General features: G+C 38.9%; 1 protein-coding gene across 2 annotated transcripts in view; it reads right to left on the reverse strand.

Annotated features, from left to right (window-relative positions):
- The window catches only part of LOC134527420 (collagen alpha-1(V) chain-like), a 311,179-nt gene that overhangs the window by 75,747 nt on the left and 210,902 nt on the right, over positions 1-24,530 (reverse strand). For both annotated transcript variants that reach the window (XR_010074189.1, XM_063360093.1), the window contains exons 19-20: positions 6,917-7,078; positions 6,344-6,560 (exon numbers count right to left, since the gene is read on the reverse strand). Coding sequence is in view for 1 of the 2 variants with exons in the window: in XM_063360093.1 (XP_063216163.1) it covers positions 6,344-6,560; positions 6,917-7,078 (379 nt within the window). In the remaining variant the exon portion in view is untranslated. The remainder of the gene's footprint in view (positions 1-6,343; positions 6,561-6,916; positions 7,079-24,530) is intronic.

Raw genomic sequence — 24,530 nt, forward strand, 5'->3', positions numbered from 1 at the left:
GATTCAATTTTATTCATAAAAGTATGCAATCATTTCATCAATGTTTTGTTATGACGTTGTCACGTTAAACTATCGTCCGTAAAACGACTTTACAGACAACCAAATTTTTTTAGCCTAAAAATACGGAAATTCAAGATAGCGGCGCTTACGAAAAGTGCAACGATGGCCCCCGAAGTCAAGTTCCTGATGTCAGTGGTTTAAAACGGCTTGATTTTAGGAGTTTTAAACCGTGAATTTTTCCCTTGAAATAGGGAGAGTTTTATTTTTTTACATTTTTTGAGTTTTTTGTCGGAATATTTTTCTAAAACTGGAAATTTTGGCGAATTTGGTCTAATGTTTCGTTAACTTTGGCAAATGTTTGGTAATTTTTGGAAAACTTTTTAAAGGCAAGGTAAGATAAAGGTCATCCAATATGGCTGTCATGACGTCACATTCCAATGTAGCGGCTGAAACCACAACCTGGAACCTGCGCTTGGAGCCCCATTCCTATACTACTCACTTCAAATCTAGCTCAAACCCTTCTGTGTTGCCCTCTGCCCAAATACTACCTGACTAGATGCCAGCGAGTCCGATGGCTTCAGGCGGCAGCATGGCAGGGTTCAACCTGAGCCGCACACCACCACGTGAAGCCCGCTCAAGGCATCGAGGCCTGACAAGTTCTCTGCACCGTCCGCAATCAATTCTCCGTCCTTTTCGCGTCAGAAATATTTCACAAGTCGACCAGGCACATAGTTACCCGGTCATAAAAGCTGCATTAGATACAGCCCTGCTTGAAAAGTGGTCGTGCATAAGTAGGGGGCACGACCAACTCATGGTACACACCGCCACAGTGGCAGAGTACCACAGGGCAGAGAAGGCCCTAGAAGTGGCTGGAGTGCAGCACTCCGTGCTATTGCAGCGGGACGAGATCCCGAATAAATTTGTTTTCTTCCGCGTCCACAGCAGCATGGACAAGGTTTTCATCCAGGGGAAGTTCCAGAGAATGGGACTCCCAGTACAAAACTTTTGGTTCCTGACCAAAAGGCAGAACAGGCAACCAATAAATAAATTAGTGGTTGAACTCCCGAAGGCCATCAACTCAGACAAAGTCTATGCCATCAAGTCTTTCGGTGGCCTCAACAACAGAGTTGAGGACTACAGGCACCCTAAGGGCCCACTGTAATGTGGGAACTGCCAGCGATTTGGCCACTCTGGCAAAGGTTGCAGAGTTTCCCCTGTGTGTCGCTGGTGTAGCCAGGGCCACAAAACTGAGGTGTGCCTCCAGGGAGGGGACAGAAAACAAATGAAGTGCGCGCGATGCGACGGCCCGCACTCTGCAAACTATAGAGGCTGCATGGCCTTTAAGAGAGAAAACTGGCGTCACCTCCCGCAGCAAGAAAGGAAGGACCGCGAGCTCCAATCAAAGCGCGCAATGCGCGACAATAGGAGAGCTGCAGCAGCAGCTCCAATCCCCCCTCCCCCGCAACACGCGGGCCCCTCTGGGTACCAGCCCTAGCCCCCCAGACAGGCGTGGAGAGCCCCCAGCTACCCCGCCCCGCAACAGTACAATCAGTACACAGTTTTGGCCGACAGGTATGAAACTGAATACCCAGTCGTTGCCAATCCGTGGAGGACTAGAGGCCAGCCCCAACCACAAAGACCCCCAAAGAAAAACCTAACGGGGCACAAGAATGGTAAGGGGAGAAAGCCCCCAGTGGAACAGCCGGCCCCGCGGCAGGAACAGCCCGTGACACGGCCCCCTCCCCCCCAACCCAAGGCTCCAGAGCAGCCAATCGCGCGGGCAGTGCCCGCAGCCACCGACATGCAGGTGGAGCAGGCACCAGCAGTGGAGCCAACTGCTCCACTGCAGCCCAGCCCCGTAAAAAAGCCAGCCCCTGGCCCTAGCGAATTCCTGAAGGTTGTCCAGCAATCTAAAACCTTCACCCAGGATCCGAACCTGGCCCAGGTCCTAGAGCCGATGTGCCAACTGATGGCCATCTGGTGCAACCCGGCCATGTCCCTTCAGGACAAAGTACAAGCCACCATGGGCTTCGTGACCACCCTAGCGGCCAGCTTCAATGGCCAACAACCGTAATTTAGGCCCTGTCGTTGACTTCAACCCCGGCGACAATAGACTAAGCACCATCCTTTACTGGAACGCACGAGGAATTAAAAATAAAATAATAGAGTTTACAGACCACTTGATTAAAAACAATATTAAAATCGCGGCCATCAATGACTCTCATTTAAAACCAACCAATCGCCTCACGATACTAAACTATATTATACATAGGCGCGACCGCGATACTAGAGGTGGTGGGGTTGCCTTAGTGGTCCACAGAAGCATTCAGCACTCAGAATTTCAATTATCTGTATTTAATGAACTGGAAGCAGTAGCCATAAAGTTAAAAATAAATAATCAAAATATAATACTAATTTCTATGTATGCAAAACCGGGCAGGACACTAACAGAATTAGACTTAGATATCTTATATCAATCAGCTCCTTCGTTTGTAGCAGTTGGAGACATTAATGCTAAACATAGCGACTGGAACTGCCGACGCAAATCGGTCAACGGTTTCGTGTTGCGTAGGCACGAGTCAAATAAAAATTATCAAATATATGCTCCCTCAGAGCCAACACATGATAGTGGAGCAATAAGGCAAACCCCCGACATATTAGACATAGTACTAAACAAGCGAGTTCACACGGGTTTCGAACTCAGTCGTTCACGAAATGTCATCTGATCACTTCCCAGTTCACTTAATATTCGATGACACGGATACTGACATTAATCCCCCGAGAACAGGCAGAGACTATAAAAAAGCAGACTGGAGAGGTTTTCAGACTAGATTAATTGACAATTTACCTGCAGCTGATGCTGCCAACTTTGAAACTAAAGAAAATATAGATTCAGCAGTAACTGAACTTACAGAGCAAATACAACTTGCGATGAACTCGTGCATTCCAGAAAAGGAGGTTAATTATAAGCAGGACGAACTGCCGGCGTATATTCGTGACTTAATTTCCCAGAAAAAAAGACTAAGGCGCGAGTTTAGCAGGCGTCGACAACGGGATATCAAACGGCGCATAAATGAACTACAAACAGTAATTTCCGAAGAAATTACTCTAGGGAGGAGTTCCCAATGGGACGAAAAAGTTTCGAAACTCCAGGTGCAAGACAATAGCACCTGGAATATGACAAAGCTGTTTCTCAGTAAAATAGAAAAAATACCTCCGCTGCAGACCCCCACTGGTGTTGCCTTCACCCCGATAGATAAAGCTCAAGCATTCGCGAATACACTCGAACAAGCTTTCACCCCGAATCTCGAGCCCTGCGACCCGCGATTTACTGCCGAAATCTATAGGGAAATTAGATTAAAATTAAATCAACCCCTAACCACAGAGCCTTATTTAACTCTGTCGCAGGAAGTTAAACAAGCCATTAAACGTATGAAACCTCGTAAGGCCCCTGGAAACGATGCATTCAGGCAATAGTACTTAAGAAGCTGCCAGAAGAAACTAACGAGTATCTGGCAGCCCTATTAAATGCTATATTTAATTTACAATATTTCCCTTCGCAATGGAAAGAAGCGAACGTAATTGTTTTTCAAAAACCTGGTAAAGATAAAACTCTCCCACAAAATTATAGACCTATTAGTTTATTAAATATATTATCCAAGGTGGCTGAGTATATTATTCTTCAGAGAATCAACACCCACATTAAAAATAATAATGTATTACCTGACGAGCAATTTGGTTTCCGTAGCGAGCATTCCACAACACATCAACTAGTGCGAATGACTGAACAAATAATAGATACGTTCAATTGGAATCAATACAGTATAGCAACATTTATAGATGTCGAGAAGGCATTTGACAAGGTATTTCATGCGGGATTAATATATAAACTTTGTCAAACAGGCTTTCCCGACTGCTATATAAAACTACTGGCTTCATATTTAAGCGGTAGATCATTTAGAGTCACGACTGAAGGGGCTCAGTCAGACGTCAAACAAATCAAAGCAGGAGTCCCGCAAGGCAGTATCTTAGGACCTGTATTATTCAATATTTTCATTTATGACATGCCTAGACCTGAACATAGATATGTCCAATTAGGACTATATGCTGATGACACGGTTCTGTTTAGTAGGTCTAGGAACTTAAATTTGGCTGCTGAAAGGCTGCAAACTGCATTAAATCTACTTGAAAATTGGTGTACAAAATGGCGAATTAAAGTAAATCCGACAAAGTCAGAAGCCATAGTATTCACCCGCAAACATCTACCGGAATTATAAGATAGACCACGCTTAACACTCTTTGATGTAATAATAACGCATAAAAACGTAGTTAAATATCTAGGAGTACACATGGATAGAAAACTACTATGGCGTGATCACATAGAATTCAAAAGAAAGGCAGCTTTCGCAAGACTCATGACACTCTATCCAGTCATGAGTAGGCGACTCGGGAGCTCTGTTAAAAATGGCTTAATAATATATAACGCGCTCTTTAAGCCCATCATAACATATGCAGCACCAGTGTGGGCAACTGCGGCTGAGAGCCATTTAATAAAGTTACAGCGAATACAGAACAAGAGCATTCGTATCGCGACAGATGCGCCTGTGTACTGCCCCGTCAGGGCTATGCACAGGGAGCTTAAACTCGAACTCTTGAAAGATTATTATGTCAGTACTGCACAGAAATTCTATGATAAGAGTCACTTGAGCGCAAATATGTATATTTCCTCTCTCGGAGACCGCGATCCGGAATTTTATCGCAAATACACAATGCCTATTTCAATACTGGCGCACAGGCCACCCTAGCTGCTCTGTGATTGGCCGGCCGCTGGCCAATCACGTCGCGCACAGGTTCACGCGCGCGGAACCCAGCCCTGTCTACACGGAAAATTTCCTACGCGAGTAATACTTCAAAAATAATTATTTAACTTATAAATACTAAATAAACAAGTAGGCTGCAATTATTCAGCAATGAAGAGCCTCGTACGGCGGCGGGCCTGCCTTGCAGACGGCTTAGTTTACACCGGCTCCGTAGGGTGGAAAGCTGTCTGCAGGAAAGGGCATGGCCATGCCAAAGTGCGAGGTGAAGAACTAAATTCACAACTAACTGTAGATTGCGTGCCATGACTGGAGGTGCCTGCCTGGGCAATCAGTGCAAATAAACACCGATCGAGTTGGGGATACCGATACGAGTGGAATGATATATGCTAATAGGTGACGTCCTTCGAAAGTGGCACGCATATATATCCTCAATTAATAAAAATAAAATACGAATGCTCTTTCACCATACGCCTTAAACCCATACGCCGACAGTTCTTCCACTATATCTAGTGAATAGACGATAGTATAATCTTATTAGCCTATATTATGTTATATAATATATATTTATAAAAAAAATATATATAAAAAAACAAACTAAAAAAACTAAAAACATAGTTTTAGTTATGATTAATTAAAGTACTATTAAGGCATGTTCGCCCGCGCAACATGCATTTACTAAAATTAGTCTAGTCTGTAGGATGTTTAATTTTCTTTCTTTTAGTTATAGGTGCTGCTGTCTGGAGCGGATGTGAGTGGTTCGTGTTACCCTCACAGCCAGGGGCGCCTCCGTCCCTGGCCAGAGAATTCCAGCCCTGGACAAAATCAAAAATCAAGGCGGACCTCGAGTCCAAGTACTCAACCCCCGCATGGTAGACTCTTTCTACTCTGGCCAACTCTTCATCCAGACCATCCTCTGTCTCCTGTACTTTCCTACACTAATGCATGCAAACTTGCATCCCGCATGAAAGTGCCCAGGCTTTTCACTGTGTCTATGCAGGTTTTACCTGGGCCCAACTTAACTAGTAGTTTAGACTAGAGATAAGAGTGAGGGGAGTTAGTCATGGCAACAATCGCTGCCATGGCTGGCCAATCCCCTCCTAGCACACGATGAATGTGACCCTCCCCCTGCATGGCTAATCCCAGCATGACTAAAGCGTGATAGGCTTCGGCCTGAGACGCACTTAGGTCCCTCCCTAACCCGGACCCCTCCCAAACACACTTAGTTTTTAGTTAGGTTAGGAAAAAAAATATTTCCCAACAATGTTACACGAAAACATTGAAAATTCGACCTTTAAATTTTACTCCTATCACGCCCAAAGAAGTTTTCTTCAATCATAGATAATGAAAAAAGTAAGCTCGTATCATATTAAACACTCTTACAAAGCAAAGAAATATTTTTTATTGGTAAGGTAACTTGGCGAACACCTGCGACACTTGTGTTGGTTGGTGTCCTAGTTTTGCGTCGGCTAGACTGCTTGTTGCGAGCAGACGCCAGTGTTGCGCTTGCGCGAGGTGTCACTCACCTCTCTGGCCGTCGTCGCCCATCTCGCCCTTGATGCCCGGAGGTCCCGGCATGCCCTGCGGCCCGGGGGCCCCGGGCGGCCCCGCCACCCCCGTGGGCCCGTCCTCGCCCTTGGGCCCCTGCCGGCCGATCTCCCCCGGCGGGCCCTTCTCGCCGGCCGGCCCGATGGTCCCCGGCTCCCCGCGGAGGCCCTGGGAGCCCTGCGGTCCTGGCGAGCCCTGCGAGCAGACACGCCCTTCTCGCTCCACCGGCTCCCAGGCGTAACAGCAGTCGACGGCGGTTTTCAGTGGTATTTCATGACAGGTTTAGCTGTACTGTTGTAGATTAACGGATTAATTTTTTTTATCGCAAGATAAACAATGAATTGAATTGATATATATATATATATATATATATATATATATATTTTAGTTTAACTAACACTTTCCAAATTTGTAAAACTCAAAATTATAGTTAAATTCTAATATGATCCCAATGAATAAAATATTTAAATGCCTAAAGTTTTTAGAAATATATAATATATAATAATCTAAATACCTTTGCAAGCAGAGAAATGCTAGGACACGACACTCACCATTTCTCCCTGAGCTCCTTTGAAGCCCTTCTCGCCAGGGGGGCCGGGGTCGCCCTTATCGCCGTCCTCGCCAGGTGGGCCCATGGGGCCCGGTGGGCCGGGCAGTCCCCGCTGGCCCGCCAGGCCATCCCTGCCGGTCGGGCCCGGTATGCCTCCCTCGCCCTGCGCCATAAGGCACACATCACTCAGCCATCACCAACCACGTGTCCCAGCTGGCTGTACTGCGGTTATATGGTGCATTCCGGAGATGGCCGCAGGAGAAAGACCGGGTTTGAGGGGGACTTGAAGGTAGAGCAGAGCGAAGTTAATTTTGTTAGACCGTCTTCATTTAGGAAAACTAAACTTTTGTATCAGTAGAGATTAGACTGCCTATAATGTTGTCATAACAACGTAACTTAAAAAAAAAAATACAGGAATAAATAGCTTACTTTTATGTTTTTATAGATAAAAAATATTATTAGAAATTGTTAATACCTAAAAACATAAAACCTGAAATGTTGAAAACTCAAACTAGTTGTATTTCACAATTTTTCTTCAGTAATTTATTTCCTGGTTGTTTGATTTTTTTCCTTCACTATATAAAAACCTATTATAACAATACTCCCTGAAACATAACATTAATTTTGGTCCTTGGTTTTCACTCTAATAGAAGAAAAAATAAAATCGGGTGTCCAATTACGGGGATATAAGATGTTCCTAACACAATAATGGAGCTGAGGACGGATGTAATAAGAGGAGGACTAAAACCAAAATAAAATAAAACACTAAGTGCACAATTTGATAGAGTAGCTGTGATTAAAGACGAAAGCACAGTAATGGTTGGGTAAACAAAAATTATTGTAAGATTAGTTTTAGTCAATATTTAAAGAGTTAAATAAAAATAAAAATACATTCAATAATCTACCGGGATGGGAAGTTATAGGTATTTATTTTCTCATTCGAACCTCAGGTTTTTTCCAACCATTTTGAAATAATGGTTTGTATTATCAAAAATTGTTTCTTTCAAAATTTTGGATAAAAATTATGAGATTTTCAAACAATTTGTGCGGTTTAGATACTGAGCCTACTATGGAAGTTAGAAAATTTAGGTTATTAAATACCTTTTTATTACACCACTTACGGTCATGGTATGTCAATAAAAAATTATTTCTGACAAAAGTTGTAAATAATACTGAAAGGTTTTACAATAAATTAGAAAGATTTTAAAAAAATACATGTTTTTTCCATCCCTTTCAGTTATGGTTGGTCGTATGAAAATTTTATTCAGGAGAAAGTTTAGTTAAAATTTACACGCTTTACAAAAAATTCAAAAGGATTTAATAGTGTGCATATGTTTTTTTATGTATTTAACCCCTGTTATTTTCCACCCCCTGCAGTAATGGTTGGTCATAATAAAAATAATTTCGGCTGAAATTTGTAGATTATATTTTTTGTTTTTGAAATAAAAATAAATGGATTTAAGACTGTAAAATGAACGGATTTTATGATTTTTTTTTAAATTTCAACCCCCTTTTAAAAAACCCTTGCAGCAATGGTTTCTCATATCAAAAATTGTTTCAGACAAAAGTTTTAGATTAAAATATTAAGATTTACAAACAATTAGAATGTTTGATAGTGTACCTTCTACGGAAGTTATGATTTTTTTTAAATTAACCTCAAATGTTTTCAACAACCCCTTGCAGCAATGGTTTGTCTAATAAAATGTTGAAAAAAATTATAAATAAAAATTAAAAGGTAAATTCAAAATTTGCACGAATTCGATTTTAAGCCTACAAAGAACATAAGATTTTTTTTGTCCTCCAACCCTTGTTTATTCTGCCAATTGCAGTAATGGTTGCTCGTATAAAAAAATATTTTAGACGAAAGTTGTAGATAATAATTTAAGTTTTTACAGTAAAATAGGACGGCTTTTACAGTGTAATTGGTAAGTAAATAGGAATTTATTAAATTTCTACTCCTTTTTTTAAAAATCCTTTTAAACAATGGTTGGTCTTATCAAAAACTTGTTTCAGACAAAAGTTTTAGATAAAAATGATAAGATTAATATAAAATTTACAAAAATCCGATGTTGTTGCTATGAAGGGAGTTATGATTATTTTCCCTCCAAGCATTGTTTTTTCAACCCCTTGCAGTTATGGTTGGTCATATCAAATATTTATTCAGGCAAACGATTTTCGTATTACTTCTACGAGTTATAATACGTTCACACTTCACACGGATGTGAATTTTTTCATATTTCATACAGCGATTTTTCTGTCATTTGTTTTTTTAACATTCCCCATTTATAGCTCTTTGGTAGGATATTGCCCATTAACAAATTGCACCGAAATTTTCCAAAACTTGTTTGTTTGGAAGTGTTTTGTACGAAATTTTGACAATTATCGTGTCCACAAAAAAATTATATATATATATATATACTTTTGAGTTGATGATGGTTGTGGAGTCTATGGACCATGAAACAAAAAAACTATATAAAAAAATTCGAAAGTCGCACCATGATACTTAAAAAATTAGTAACTCCCATAGTAAGTACACTAACAATTTCATTCAAAATATTTGTAAATATTATTATTTTTATCTATGACTTTTGTCTGAAACAATTTTTTTTATAACAGAAATCATTGTTGCAGGAGGTTGAAAAATAAAGAGGTAGAATATTAAAATATTCATAATTTACTTACCTAATTCCTAATTTACTGTAAAACTTTAAATTATTATCTACAACTTTCGTCTGAAATAAATTTTGATACGACCAACCATTCCTGCAAGAAGTAGAATAAACAATGTTTGGAGGACAAAAAAAACAACAAAAAAAAACATAACTCCCTTCGTAGGTACAACATCGAAAGCATGATTTTTTTTTTATTAATCTTATAACTTTTATCTAAAGTTTTTTTATACAAGACGAACCATTGCTGCAAGGGTTTAAAAAATTTAGAGGTAAAATTAAAAAAAAAATCATAACTTCCTTAGTAGGTACACTATCAAACGTGTGAATTGTTTACAAATCTTATAAGTTTAATCTAAAATTTGGTCACAATTTTTGATACGTCAAACCATTGCTGCCAGGTTTTTTTTTTTTTTTTTTAAAAAAAGTGGGTGGATATGAACAAAATTCATAAACTCTGTTTCTTTTACAGTATTTAATCCATTCATTTTTATTGTGAAAACTAAAAATATATCTACAGCTTTGGCAGAAATTATTTATAATATCACCAACCATTACTGCAAGGGGTGGAAGCTAACAGGAGTGGAATACGAAAAAATTCATAACTCCCTTAATATACACACTATTAAATCCTTTGAAATTGTTTGTAAAGCGTGTAAATATTATCTAAAAATTTCTGCTGAATAAATTTGCCACACGACCAACTACTACAACTGAAAGGGGTGGAAAAAACAAGTGTTGGAAGTAAAAAAAAAATACTTTCTCTGTTAGTAATGACACAATCGAATCCGTTTAAATTGTTTGTACATCTTATAAATTTTATCTAAAAGTTTCGCAGAAACAATATTTGATAAAATGAGCCATTGCTGCAAGGGGTTGAAAAAAATAAGGCTAGAATTGTATATATTCATAATTTCCGTTCCATTTACTTTATCACGTTATTCCTAATTTATTGTAAAACCATTTATTACATGCACAACTTTTGTCTGAAATAAATTTTTATTGACCTACCATGACTGTAAGGGGTGGAATAAACCGGTGTTGAATAACAAAAAAATCCATAACTTTCTTAGTTGGCTCAGTATCTTATCCGTACAAATTGTTATGGAAATCTCACAATTTTAATCTAAAACATTTGACTAAAACATTTTTTGATAATACAAACCATTATTGCTAAGGGTTGGAAAAAAAAACTGGGGTCAAATGAGAAAATAAATAAAATTTCGCTACCCGGTAGGTTATTGAATCCATTTTTATTTTTGTTTAATTGTCTAAATATTGACTAAAACTATTCTTAAAATAATTTGTTTATCCAACCATTACTGTGAGTTGTGGAAATAACAAATTTGAAAATAAAAAATAATCATTAGTTTTTTAAACAGATGTACTAGTATATCCGTTATAATTTATTGTATGAATACGAAACTTCATCTAAAACTTTGGCTGAAACGGTTTGTGATGAAACTAATTATTACCGTCAAAATATGGGTATATAAAAAGAAGCTTTTTTGGTGTCAATTTCGTTTGAATTCATTTGAAAACATCTGAATATTATCTTAAACCTTGGTTCAAAGAAAATTTTTATACGACCACGTTATTAGTTCCAGGGATGAAATATAGTGTTTGAAGGTCAAAAAAATTAAATGATTACCTTAGTTGGCATAAAATAAGAAAGTCCTTCTAAGCTATTTAATGCTGCGTTGTAAACTATTGAATACTAGATATATTATGTTAAACATATTGGGGTAATTTTTTGCGGCATGGAAAATGGGTAAATATTTAATCGAATATTTTGTAATATTAGAGAACATAAATATAATTATGTACATGATGTTCTTAAAATGTTACAGAAGTTTATAGAATTTTCCAAAATATTTCCAGAATAAATAGGTACTTTGAAATTTACCTCCCCCTGTAGGCTGTGATGAAAGAGTATTTATTTTATTATCTTTTTATTGGCCATTTTTATGTCGTGAAGTTAATTCATGCTTTAATGTGAGATAAACATAATAATAAAACTAAACTTTTTTAAAAGTACATTTAAATAAACAAATCAGATGCAATTAAAAAAACTAAATATATTGCTAATAAGATAAAAATGTTAAACATTATAATTAACATTTATATAAACATAGATATAAACACAATAATAAAAAATTAATTTAAAAGGGATACTTAGAAATCAACCAAATGCTGTAACTTTAAAATATTTTAAAATTATTTAGTGACAGAACATTTTATACCATTTCACATATGTATACAACAAAGGAAGATAAATAAAAATATGCAGAAAATTAAATACCCGTAACGGTTAGTCCAGTCTTGTGTGCTTTTACTTTTTCGGTTCCACGCCTCTCTGAAGACACAGGAGCTTTATTACTAATGTTAATGTGCGTCTGCGACAGGCAAATCCAAAAGATAAGATATAAGAAAAAAATTGACCATATAGTCCAGCAGGCAGGCACATTCTACCCGGAAATTATTCACAAGTAATGATATGTTGGCCTGTTGCTCGTGGGTAGTCTGTGGAGTAGAATCTAGTTCGCGACCTCGAGGACCCTGTGCTAGCTTGGGGAAGCCGAAAAACCACGATTTTTTTTTTTAAATTTCAGTTTTTCGCTTATAACTTCTAAACCATGCGTCTTTAACGGAATATACCTAGATACAACGTTTAAGATAATTAAATTTCCTTTAAATTTCATTTAAAAGTTATTTTTGATCCAATAGTTACCGAGATACAGTGATTACAAAATGAAACAATTTTCTGAAATTATCAAAACTAGTAAACTCTCAATGAAATAATAGTAGTTTAAGAACAATGACAAATACTATGAACGAGTATAATACTAACCTCGTTTGGCCAGGCTGCAGTCCCAAGCAAATAGTAAATTTTGTGGGCTTCCTTCACTCACCAGCCATGTTTGGATTCGCAGATATGCCCTAATGGAGTGATACTTTTGGAGGCATTTCTTGTAGGTGGCAATATGGCGAGTTGAAATTTCAGTTTTGCCACAATATTTTATGAGAATGATAGGTACCGCAGATCGTCCAAATTATATTAGTCCAGGCAAATTAGACCAAAAAAAGGCAGTGCTTCCCGAAAATTCGTCCAAAGCTGGAAAATGTTTTAATACCTTTTGGGGGTCCCAAATAAGAGTCCTGTGAGTTTGCGACAGATTCTGACTTCTGCTTAAGTTTTGGGAGTCAAAAAACTGCGGAATTTTCGCACTTTGTTTAGTTTTTCGCTTATAACTCCTAAACGACGCATCCTACAGAAAATTTTATTTAAAGCTTTTTTAAAAAGAATTAAATTCTGTTTCAAATAATTTTAGTTCGTCAAAATTGGCTTAGCCATTTAGCCACAATCGATTTTCAAATTTGGGCCATTTTTACCAACTTGGCTAAAAAGTTGAATCTTTGTTTAGTTTTTCGTTTACAACTCATAAACGACGCATCCTGAAATAAATTTACTCATAGATCCTTTTAAGAGCATTAAATTATGCGTCCAATGGTTTTTAGTCCGTCAAAATCTGCCTAGCTGTTTAGCCGCAATAGATTTCTGAAGTTGGGCCATATTTTATCAACTTGGCTAAAAAGTTGATTATGCCCTTTGAATGGATCATATGAATCATTTGATGATGTTTTATTCAATGACAATCATCCAGGGGCGGATCCAAGAGTGAAGGGAAGGGGGGCACGGCCCCGCTTTGGAATTTCAAGTCTAATCCTTATATTTAATAAAATATTAAATATTAATTGTTCTGGGGTTTCGGAAATTCTAGGATTCGTGCCCCCCCTCCTACTGGATCCGCATCTGGACACTTCAATATTATGTTATGTGGTTTCAAAATATAAGATGGCATTATAATGAATAATGTTTTATTGAAGGTAACAAATGATGTATACATGTAAACGATAACGGTATTAGTTGTGTACATGAAAGATGTATTAGTTGTGTACATGAAAGATCATAAAATGAAAGATGTACATGGTACTCATGTTGACGATTTCTTTCACCGTTTAGGAGAAGACGGTCGCTCTTCGCCGATGACGTCATCTAGCTCCTCATCCTCGGAATCTTGAGAATGAGGATTCATTTCTTGCTCTCCTTCGATGATATCAATCTCCTCGTCACACTGGGTGGCATCCAGTATAACATCCTTGTCTTCAGAGATGGAATTGAGGCATGCGTGCCCTTTGCAGGTTATGCAGATGGTGGTGATTTTATCCCTGCCTTTCTACAGGAGCAAGCTGCTTTGCACCCTTTGTTACATGTGCACGATATGGAGTTGAGAAGTTCTTGTGGATCAGTCGTTGTGATGGGAGTTAACCCATTGGTGGTTAATTTCCATCCCCATCTCTCTGGATCTAGTACATTACTCCTCCATACCTGCACCTGTAAATAAACTCTGAAGGAGTGCTGGCGAGCAGCCGCTTCTGTAGGAGGCAAGGACGCCAAGTCGAAATTCTTTTTTGAAAGCGACCTCTGGAAGAGGTCAAACCTCACTTGATTGAGGGACTTGCTGCTGCCACCCGTGTACAAGGTTTTTATGAAGTGAACGCCTGCCTCTGCAACTTGATCAGGAGTTGCGATCGGGTCAAGAAAAATAGAGGCCTGATGAAGGAGGTTTTAGTCTTCCATGAATTTCTTGATCAATTTTATTTTCCCCTGGCGGAAAAATGAAGATGTGCTGTCGCACCCCGTGAAGGCATGGAGAAACAGGGCATGCTTCCTCATGTTTTCAGGCAGCCGACAAATGCTCGGACTGTAAACGACAGTTTCCTGGTTCTGCTTCCCGGGTTTGATGAGGAACACATTGGAGATGGTCTCTTCAAAGACAGCAACATGAAAAGTGAGCAGGACCAACAGATCGGTGTCCTCTCCCACTATGAAAACATTGCCTCCCTCTATAGACCTCTCCATTGCTGTGCTCACAATCAGAGAATCTGCATCTTCCAAGGCTTGTTTCACGTGAATGCCCTCGTCCATCAGTTTGTTTGTCAGCATCGATATGAGATGTTTCTTGTTGTGATCATTCAACAAGAAACGATCTTTCGGCATTGTGGCCTTGGTATGTTCCTGGAATATAACCGACGAAGATGACATAGCACAGGCTCTTCGCGCTCTTTCAGCAGACTTTATACTCTTCTCGGCCACATCATCTGGGTATCCATCGAAAACTATGGTGATACTGTCAGACTTGTAGTTGGATTTCACGTAATTTACCTACTTGTGAATGATATTGGAAAACTGTTCTCCGCTGTTCCACACAACTCTGTGTGGGAGGAATCCACCATCCACTACATAGTCTGCATTCACAGTGAAATCCACTTTTATTGGAGTGAACAGCTTGTACAGTTCAGATTTTCTACTCTTCCGCATCATGCCGTCATCATCAAACAGTGGGAGTGGGTATAGGGCCAATTCGAATCCAAAGTACGATTCAAGCTAAAGCGGTGATTTCATGTGAAATGGAATGTGGCGGAAAATCGTGTCCGGACTGATAGTGGCTGATTCTCAATTGATCTTTGCTGTAGCCTTCATGGCTCGTAGAGGCACCACTAGGTTTTTTCTACTAAGTTGAAGTTCTTTGAAGTTTTTCCCTTCAGTGGTTTTCATACTGGCTGTGCCCTTTTCAAAAGCTTTGTGGCAGTTGATGCTGTCATCTTCTATAACTCCTGTGCTGATGGACATGAAGGAACTCATTTTAGGGAATGGGTCATGGCACTGAAACCATTCGCTGAATTTCTGCAAATCGCTGTCGTCCCTCCATATTCTGGAGTTTGTCGTGTCAACATGCTGATCGGATGTTGAGAAGGAGACCTCACAGTACTCCTCAATTTGATGACAAACATACACTGCAGTGGGCATGCCAGTGATCCACCGGGCTAGAGTCCCATCGCTGATTCCCCGCCCACGGGATAGCCCTCCACAAGAAGATATTGCTCTCATGAGCACTTGCTCGATGGTCATATCTGACCATATTCCGGACCAATGCTTTTCGTTACACCTTATTGTGAAGTAACCTTGTACAATGAACTGTAGATATTCATCATGGGTCAGTTTTTTATTGAGCTCCTCCATATCCTGCAGGTAGAGTTGACTAGCTTTTGCGTAGTTGAAGTGTCCGCTGGCGTGGAAATATGGAATCATGTTTCTGATGCTCTGCAGGTGTAACATCCAATTCTAAGTTCTTTCAGCCTCGATAAATTGCTTGAGGACTGACACCATCCTGAAATACTGCACCCACAGCTGTGCTGTGCTTCCTCATTCCTCTAAGATTTCCAATTGTCTTTTTAACTTTTCCATAGGACTGTCACCATTTGGGTTGTTAATGTCAAATCTTTCTGTTGTAAAATCCTTTATGAGATACGATAGTGCATCAGTCTCTTCGTCTGTCAGCTTTGTTTCTTGAGATGTGCTCATCGTCTGTAGAATTATTTTGGCCAAAGCGAGCTGGGCCAATATATGAGCTCGTACAGCTCGGGAATTGTAGTGGCCTGACATCATCGTTTTTGTAGATGCCATCGCGAAGCAAACACTCCACAAATCTTGGAGGCCACTGCCGTCTATGATGAAGCCAATTGTGCCCATATAGGACATGAGCAAATGAAAACCTCCAAGCCGCACTGTAACACAACTCAACTCGCTATCTGGGCCGACAGAAGCAAGAATTTTCCTTGCTTTTAACCAGAGTAGATGGTCCAAAGTGACAAAACAGCAGTGTTGGCGGAGCTCTCTGCATTTCTCAGCAGCTGTTGTGAGCGCTGTGTAGATTGTATCGAAATCTGAGGGAGGGGCTCTAATGAATGGGAGGCACAGTATACATGAGGTCTTGTAAGGCTCATTTATGTTATGGTCTCCATGAAGCCATTCCACCCTGGAAGGTCGATATCATCATTCCACTTCTCAAACATCCAGAGCAAATCTGCCGACCTTGGCAATACTTCTCTCTCCATGTTGTCAGTTATGGTCTTCACAGCCAGGGTGGCTAAACCACCTTCACTTGGTTGGTCAAAGTGCTGCAGCGGAATGCTCCCATATTCTTTCAAGGAGGTAGCTTTTGGTATGGTCTTGACATTTTCAATAGGAGCTCTTGGGATCAGTGATTTATTTGGCGTAAAACATTGGATGCCTCCCATGGCATGAAATGTATCTCGACCATCAATAGTGTCCATGTTGATGTCAGTGTTATCAAAAACGAACTGAGTGAAAGAGTTATTCACTGTAATATCCAGGGACTGCTGCAGAGTGGATATCTCAAATTTTCTGACTTCTCCATATTAAGAGCTGAATCCCAAGGCTGAAAGTACGTCTACCAAATGTCTTGACCCGTACTTCCTGTAGAGCAGAGTTCCGACCCCGAGCAAGATGGGAGACGTGAATGACCGTGGTCGGGTTGCTGTGATCAGAGAATGAGCAATGGCTTGGACTTTCTTCTCCATTTTCTTCTTCTCTCTTTTTTTCTCCTCATCGGCTCTCTTTTCTCGAGGAGTTGTTATGGTTTCCTGAAGTAACTGGAGAGAATGTGGGATGTCATTGCTTGAATTTTGTAAAAACATGTCAGGAGAGGGATATTTATCCAGGGTATACACCATTTACCTGATGTCCTCACATATTATTTCGGCGGCTGTTTTCACAACTCTCATACATTCTTCATCTACATCATTACTTCTGGATTGATACCAGCTGTTGGTCAGAATTTTGTGTCCTGTGTTTCGGTAGCATATTGTTGCCTGCCTGAATTGATTGCTCCCACACACCACAATTGCTTCTTCTCCTAATCTTTCAGATAACTTGTCAATAATATGGTCCTTCCTGGGAATACTGCCTTGGTATGCTTGGAGAATCGTATCCAGTGAAAATTGACAAAAATCTTCATTCTGTTCCATATACTTGACGATGAAGTTAACACACTTAGCTATTTCAACATTCTCGGGCCGCCCCCGAGCTTTTTTAACACCAGAAGGGCCTGTAGCAGCCTGAGAACGTACCAAGAAGAAATTATGTTTGCACATGCCGTGATACCGGCCTTCAGCTGCGACTAAATCGGTTTCAAGGTGAGGTTACGCAGAGCATTCTCACCCCATTCATCACCTCTAGCTCTGGGAGCATTTATTATGGTGTCAATGGTCTCGAAAGTCATAACCTTATGCACGGTTTCTCGAACATCTCGAGCCTTTTTCACTTGTTGGTCCTGGAAATTTGAGAGGCATCTTTTTCACAATAAATACATAACCTCTTGAAGTCGAACTGGTTCACTTGCTTCCTTGTGACACGAGCCTTTTGCGCCTCTCTCTCAGCCTTCAAGATACTAGATTCCTTTGTGTAGGCACCTGGAAAAGAAGAAAAATAAATCTGGTGTGGAACATCACACTACCTTCCTTACCATCCAAATGTACTTCAAACTCACGTTTCCCGGGGCAATAAATGAACCAAGTATTATATCATCAGAAAGGAATCCAGTTAAAATAAATTCGAAAAGAGCAAACTTTCAGATTATCATCTGGGATACCTGATATGGATCTCTGTACAAAAATTTTCCGTTTATCTCGTAAACTAAAAATTCAAATGTTTCAAATTTCATGGCTGTACGTTAATCCGTTCGGACGGTAGAGTGAATACAGACATACATACATACAGACCAACTTCCAAAAACCACTTTTTGAACTCGGGGGACATTGAAATGAAAATTTATGATGAGAACTCCGATTTGAAAAATTAGGTGGCATGCAATATTTTCCTTATCCTATGATATAATAATAATAATAATAATAATAATATAGTTTGTAAGTAATAATAATATAGTAGTAAAATAATGTAAAGTAAGTAAGTAATATTTAGTAAAATAATATTATAATAATATAGGTTGTAAGGAATGTAAAAAAACTGTCAAGATTCAACAATACAATGATGAAACATGCTGTGATGGAATTATTAATAATATAATAATGTACACCTAAAATAATGTAGTAGTGTATGTACCTTTCCTACACTTTTCGTGTACTATTACTGAAGTTTGCTGCGCCAACCACTTGTCATGGCCATCCTTCCTCCTCTTGCTGGCATCAATAAAGGTTTTCAGAGCCCTTTCCTTGATTGTGCCTCTTTCATCGTCCTCTTTGACAGCATCACCACAAATAAAACACTGCATGCTTGCCATTTCTATAAAGTCAGTATAAAAACCACAAACTTATTGCACGACTCGGAGGCAACGTCGTCGTATAACACACGAACTAATAACTTTACATTTTGAACGTCTTCACACAACTGAATCCGGCTGTACACTGATATGAATAGAAGGGAGGCGCCCCGTTATGTGAGGCACTGTGGGGTATTAAGGGAGACAGACGAAGGGAATAGAGAGAGAGAGCGAGAAAAAAGGGACAGGTGGCTGCTCTTGGGTTGTTAAGGCCAAGAGGGGGAACCAGGCCGACCCGGTTTTGCTCATTCGCCACTTCGAAAACTGCACGATTGGAAAAAAATATTACATGAGACATGAGAGTTGGTATTAATGGCCCAACTTAAAAAAATCGATTGCGGCTAAACAGCTAGGCCGATTTTGATGGACTAAATACCATTCGACGCAGAATTTAATGCTCTTAAAAGAATCTACGACCAAAAGTTTTTTCAGGATGCGTCGTTTAGGAGTTGTAAACGAAAAACTAAACAAAGATTCAACTTTTTAGCCAAGTTGGTAAAAATGGCCCAAATTTGAAAATCGATTGCGGCTAAATGGCTACGCCAATTTTGACGGACCGAAAACCATTCGAAGCAAAATTTAATTATATTTAAAAAAGCTTAAAATAAATTTTTTTGTTGGATTTGTCGTTTAGGAGTTATAAGCGAAAAACTAAACAAAGTGCGAAAATTCCGCGGTTTTTTGACTCCCAAAACTTAAGCAGAAGTCAGAATCCGTCGCAAACTCACAGGACTCTTATTTGGGACCCCCAAAAGGTATTAAAAACTTTCCAGCTTTGGAAGATTTTTCGGGAAGCATATGTCTAATTTGCCTGGGCTATATGTGTTTGTGGTCCCACTGTACAATTTCACCAGTAACTTCTCTCCTGCCTCAGAAATTTGGTGTGGTGTTGCCTCAGAGTCTTTGTAAACACCAACTATTTCTGCAAGTCAAGGGTTTTTCTCATAAATCTGCATTACCTTCTTCTTGCCGATTCCGAAGGTAACTGAAGTAGTATCACACTCACTCACTGCATGAAGGAAAATAATAGCCTCAGTGCTGACTTTGAGTGAATGGGAGGAATACAAACCACTGATTGTTTTACCTGTCCCACTCTTCTGGATACAAATTTATTTTTAGAAGATGCTAATGCTTACAGCAAAACTAAAATATCGATGTCTTTTCCTGTTATGATGACACTATCAAAGTCGCCAGCTTTTTATATAGCTGTATCCACTATCATGACCTCTGCATCTTATGCTGCTTTCTTAACCTGAATTACCTTGGCTTCCATTTCAATAATCATCATTGTAATGAAGTTTTCCTTGTTGGTATTGTTGTAGAGAAATTTTCCTTGGGAAATTGTAGTAACAAATGTTGTTTTGGAAAACAAAAACTTTGTGTATGAGTGCAGCAAAGACCATCGGTATCGTTCTGCGGCTTTGGTGCTCTGGTAACTTATTCTAACAGGATAACCATCAAAAACAACTATGGCATTGCTCCCAAAGTGTCTTTATATATATCCACATAATTCCGACACACCAATTCAAATGTGGTCTCTGTTGATTAGCTCCACATTATCTTACACCACAGGTACACACCATAAATAACTGCGTATTTGCTGCTGCCGAAGTCTATTGGTTCTTTTATAGGAGTGAATTCCTCAAACAACATTGCATTTCTGCGCTTGTGCATACCTTCCTCTGTGAAGAAAGATGTCGGGAAGAGGGACAGCTCCTATTTGAACAAGTTCCTGGGGTCAGCATCTGATTGTTTGTTGATTAAAATCCATTGGAAGTGAGTCAGTGGGTCTATGTGAACTTTTTGTCTTTAATTTTCAGAGAACAGAAAACAGATGCTAGAGTAACCACATTGTTCTTCAGCTTAAACTTCATATCCAAGAAATTTTCTTTTTCCAAACAGGTCTTCATACAGGTAATGCCTAAAGTATGTGCTAAGTGGCAGTTCATTACTTCAGGAGCAACAGTTCCTGTGCCTATTGACAATAGCTCTGTGTAGCAAGGAATGGCGGATGGTCAGCCAACCAAACACTAAATTTCTTGATGTCAAGATTATGCCTGGCAAACACAGGAAGGCCTCATATCAATGTGCTGCTCAGTTGTCTCTGAGCATACTCCAGTGAACACTTCCATTCGCTCATTGAAACTTTGGAAGCATATCATACCCACAATCCATAGAGTAAGCACACTATAACTGATACCGTGACCACGAGTCAGCCCACCATAACTCTTCATAACTCGCATGAGAACCTGCTTTATGGCCATGTCTGGCCAGATGCCTGACAAGAATTTGTCAGTTCTACGAATAGTGAAGTAGCACTAGTGGTAAATTTGTCATATTATTGAGAATCCGTTTTGTCTTTTAGGTGATCATATCCTGGTAGTACAAGTGTGCACTATTGGCCTAGTTTAAATGGCTTGCAGCATGGAAGTAGGGGATCATTTCTCTGACTGAGTTGAGGTGGATGTTCGTCACCTGTATGCTCACCACTTATGATATTTCTCATTAGGGTACACATGCACAATTAGTGGATCCATAGCGCAATTAGTGGCTCTTTATCCTCAAATTTCTTTAGCACTTTCGAGAAATTAATTTTCATGAAATGCAATTCTGGATCCTCAGACTATCTTGGATTCGTAAGAAGAATCAGTAACTGTATCCAGTGCAAACAACTCTTCTTTCAACCCCAAGAGTTCAATTATCAGATAACCCAAAGCAGCATAAGCAAGGCTATGCGCACGTAAAGCCCTGGTGTAAGCATACCCAGACATTATGTTATCAACACTGTTGGCTGAAAAAATCTTACAGAACAGCTCTTTCAAACCACTTCCAGCCATAATCGTCCGTATGGCACCCATGAATGACATTAAGAGGGGGAAACCTCCTAGCCACACAATGATGATACCGAACTCTGGAATGGAGGCAACCACATCAACAGCCTTCCAAAACAATGGCTGGTCAAAAGTGACATCACATTTTTTTTTTTTCGTTAATTCGTCTACTTTCTTAAATTACATTGAGAATGGATGTATATTCTGTAGAGTAATCATTTGGATGTGCATTGATAAAAGGGAGGCACACAAACTTAGAGTATTCATATTTCTCTCCTGGTTTCATTAGTTTCATTAATCCATTCCAAACAAGTACTGCAGATAAGTGAATGTTCTTCCCACACCGCCAGGAAATATCTCTGGGTGACCCAGAGATGATTATGTCATCTTTATACTTCTCCTCCTGATGTTTTCACAGTTTGAACACATGGACAAGAATTTTCAGGTACTTCATCAAGCAACTGTCCAAGGAAAATCTGGCACTCATCACTGTTCTCCTCGAGAAAGGTGAATATAATTTTCATGCTTGATCTATGTTGGGAGCTGGTTGTCCCGGCCTTTTGTGGAAACATGCAGGCATTTTTTAAAAAAAAATTGAATGCACTTTTGGTGGTATTCCGCATTAACCGCAACTAAATCTGTGTCCATATTATCCAACATGCTCATACGGTCTTCAATTTTTTGTCCCTAGTTATCTTCTCGCTGTCTTGCATATGACAAAATCGTAATTGCTACTTCCAGGAGTATCACTTTGATCACAGGATTACAACTTTCCTGCGGTAACTTGACCTGGTTTTGTCTGTACTGTTCAGTAATGTCTCCCTCGCATAAGTAGCACTTGTGTTGAAATCAAATGCTAATGATGGCTTACCTAGGCGGGTTGGTTTGGGAGCAGTTGTAGGGAAATCATGTTCACGATGCAATGAGGCCAAAATCATTTTCTTATTGTTGTAATTTTCTGATAAGCTGTGTGAACTGTAATTTCCCCCGCTATATTCCGTAATCGTTGATGTTCAAGCTTTTTGCATTTAACACTAGAGGCAAGAAGCGTAGCAACTCCTCTCTTTTGACGTGACAACGTCTAATAAATCGATGAACGCCGGCTGCACGCACGAAAAAGTGTCCCACTACGGATGTCCCACTACGGATGTGTTCTGTTTGCTCATTGTACGCATGCGTGGCATCTCTCTTCCACTCGATTGGAACAACCATCGATTTGACTTTTCAATCATATTTTCGTCGTTTGAATTATTATTATTATGTAATTTAACGATCGTCCACCGATTTTCAGCACAATCGGAACGGTTATTTAAAAGTAATGTTGAAAATTCAAATACGTTTTGAACCAACAATGGTGTTTTACTGTTACACATAATAATTCAAATTACACCCGGGATCTTTTGCACAATGTTTTAAAAAAGTATTGTAACATATTATAAATAAGTTTGGTGTATTTGGGATGCGTATTTGTTATGAAATCGTGTTAATATTATATCCCTACCGTGAACAAAGTTTTTATAAATATGTATATATAACATTTAAACTACATTATCTCAGTGTGGCCTTGTGGGCGTGTGGTTAGCGTACGTAACTCAAAAACTAATGTAGTCGATTCGAAACCCGGCAGCTGCGAAGTTTTTTTTGTACTTGTAAAAATAAATACGGCGCACGCAACATTTCAAAAGTAATAAATATATTTGAATTAATGAATGCAAATAAAAGTAAATTTATTAATTCAATTGCACATTTCATTTCACTCCTTTGTATCCATTCAAAATAGTGATCATTCAATAAAAATTATTCAATTTTATTCATAAAAGTATGGAGAGGTAGATTTTATCATGCAAAATATAGAAAAATTAAAAAAAAATTCTTCCTCAAAGAATATAATATTTTTAATGCCTAAATAGTTTGGTTGCAAAAACCTTTTATGGCTCAGCCTCAGGCCGAATATGATATTTCCTTTTCTTCTGGATCAATAATTTCATCAATGTTTTGTTATGACGTTGTCACGTTAAACTATCGTCCGTAAACCGACTTTACAGACAACCAATTTTTTTTTAACTACAGCCACTTCACATTCAGCCAAACTGCCTTCACATATGAAACACCGTTCTAACACTATTGAAGATGCCATAATAACTCAGCACCACAATGAGTTTAATTCATTTTATTGCAAGTACAAGAAAAACATATTGTAATATCACTCAAATAAGATGTCACCAACAAACATTCACTTCAAACAGCTACAACGAAACTAAAACAAAAAGAACTTTCTTTAGAAACATAAAAGAAGGATCATTAAGAGGGGATTTATGAGTGAAGGGAGGGGTCACGAGGGGCCGGTCTTTCAATCTCCTCTAGCCTTTGTGCATGATCCCGTTACGCATGGTCATTCCATTATAATGACTCTCCTAACATCTTAACTGAAGAGGGCGGAAAGTTCTGCACTTAACATAATTTACATGAAAAATTTTTTGACCTTCAAACATTATATTAGATCCCTGGCACTAATAACGTGGTCGTATAAATATTTCCTTTGAAACAAAGTCTAAGATAATATTCAGATGGTTTCAAATGAATTCAAACGAAATTGACACCAAAAAATGTAGAAAACTCAGATTCTATTCCACAGACTACTCACAAACAACTTATTAAAATATCCACTTCGAAATACTTTCTAGGAAAACCTCCTTTATTTGTAACCTGCCCCCTGGACTAATATGCATAGTTGTAAAATTGTAGTAAAAATTATTCCCAAAAAAAAATTTCATCCCCTGGGTAGATGAAATAATATGAAATATTTTAGATAAAATTATTTTTTAATATAAATATTTTTTCTTTAAAAATTTAATGGAAAGTATTACACATTTTAAAAATTGATTATTATTTACAATTTAGAGACATAAATT

Source organism: Bacillus rossius, chromosome 1 (genome assembly GCF_032445375.1).
Source record: "Bacillus rossius redtenbacheri isolate Brsri chromosome 1, Brsri_v3, whole genome shotgun sequence".
Taxonomy (NCBI): Eukaryota; Metazoa; Arthropoda; class Insecta; order Phasmatodea; family Bacillidae; genus Bacillus; species Bacillus rossius.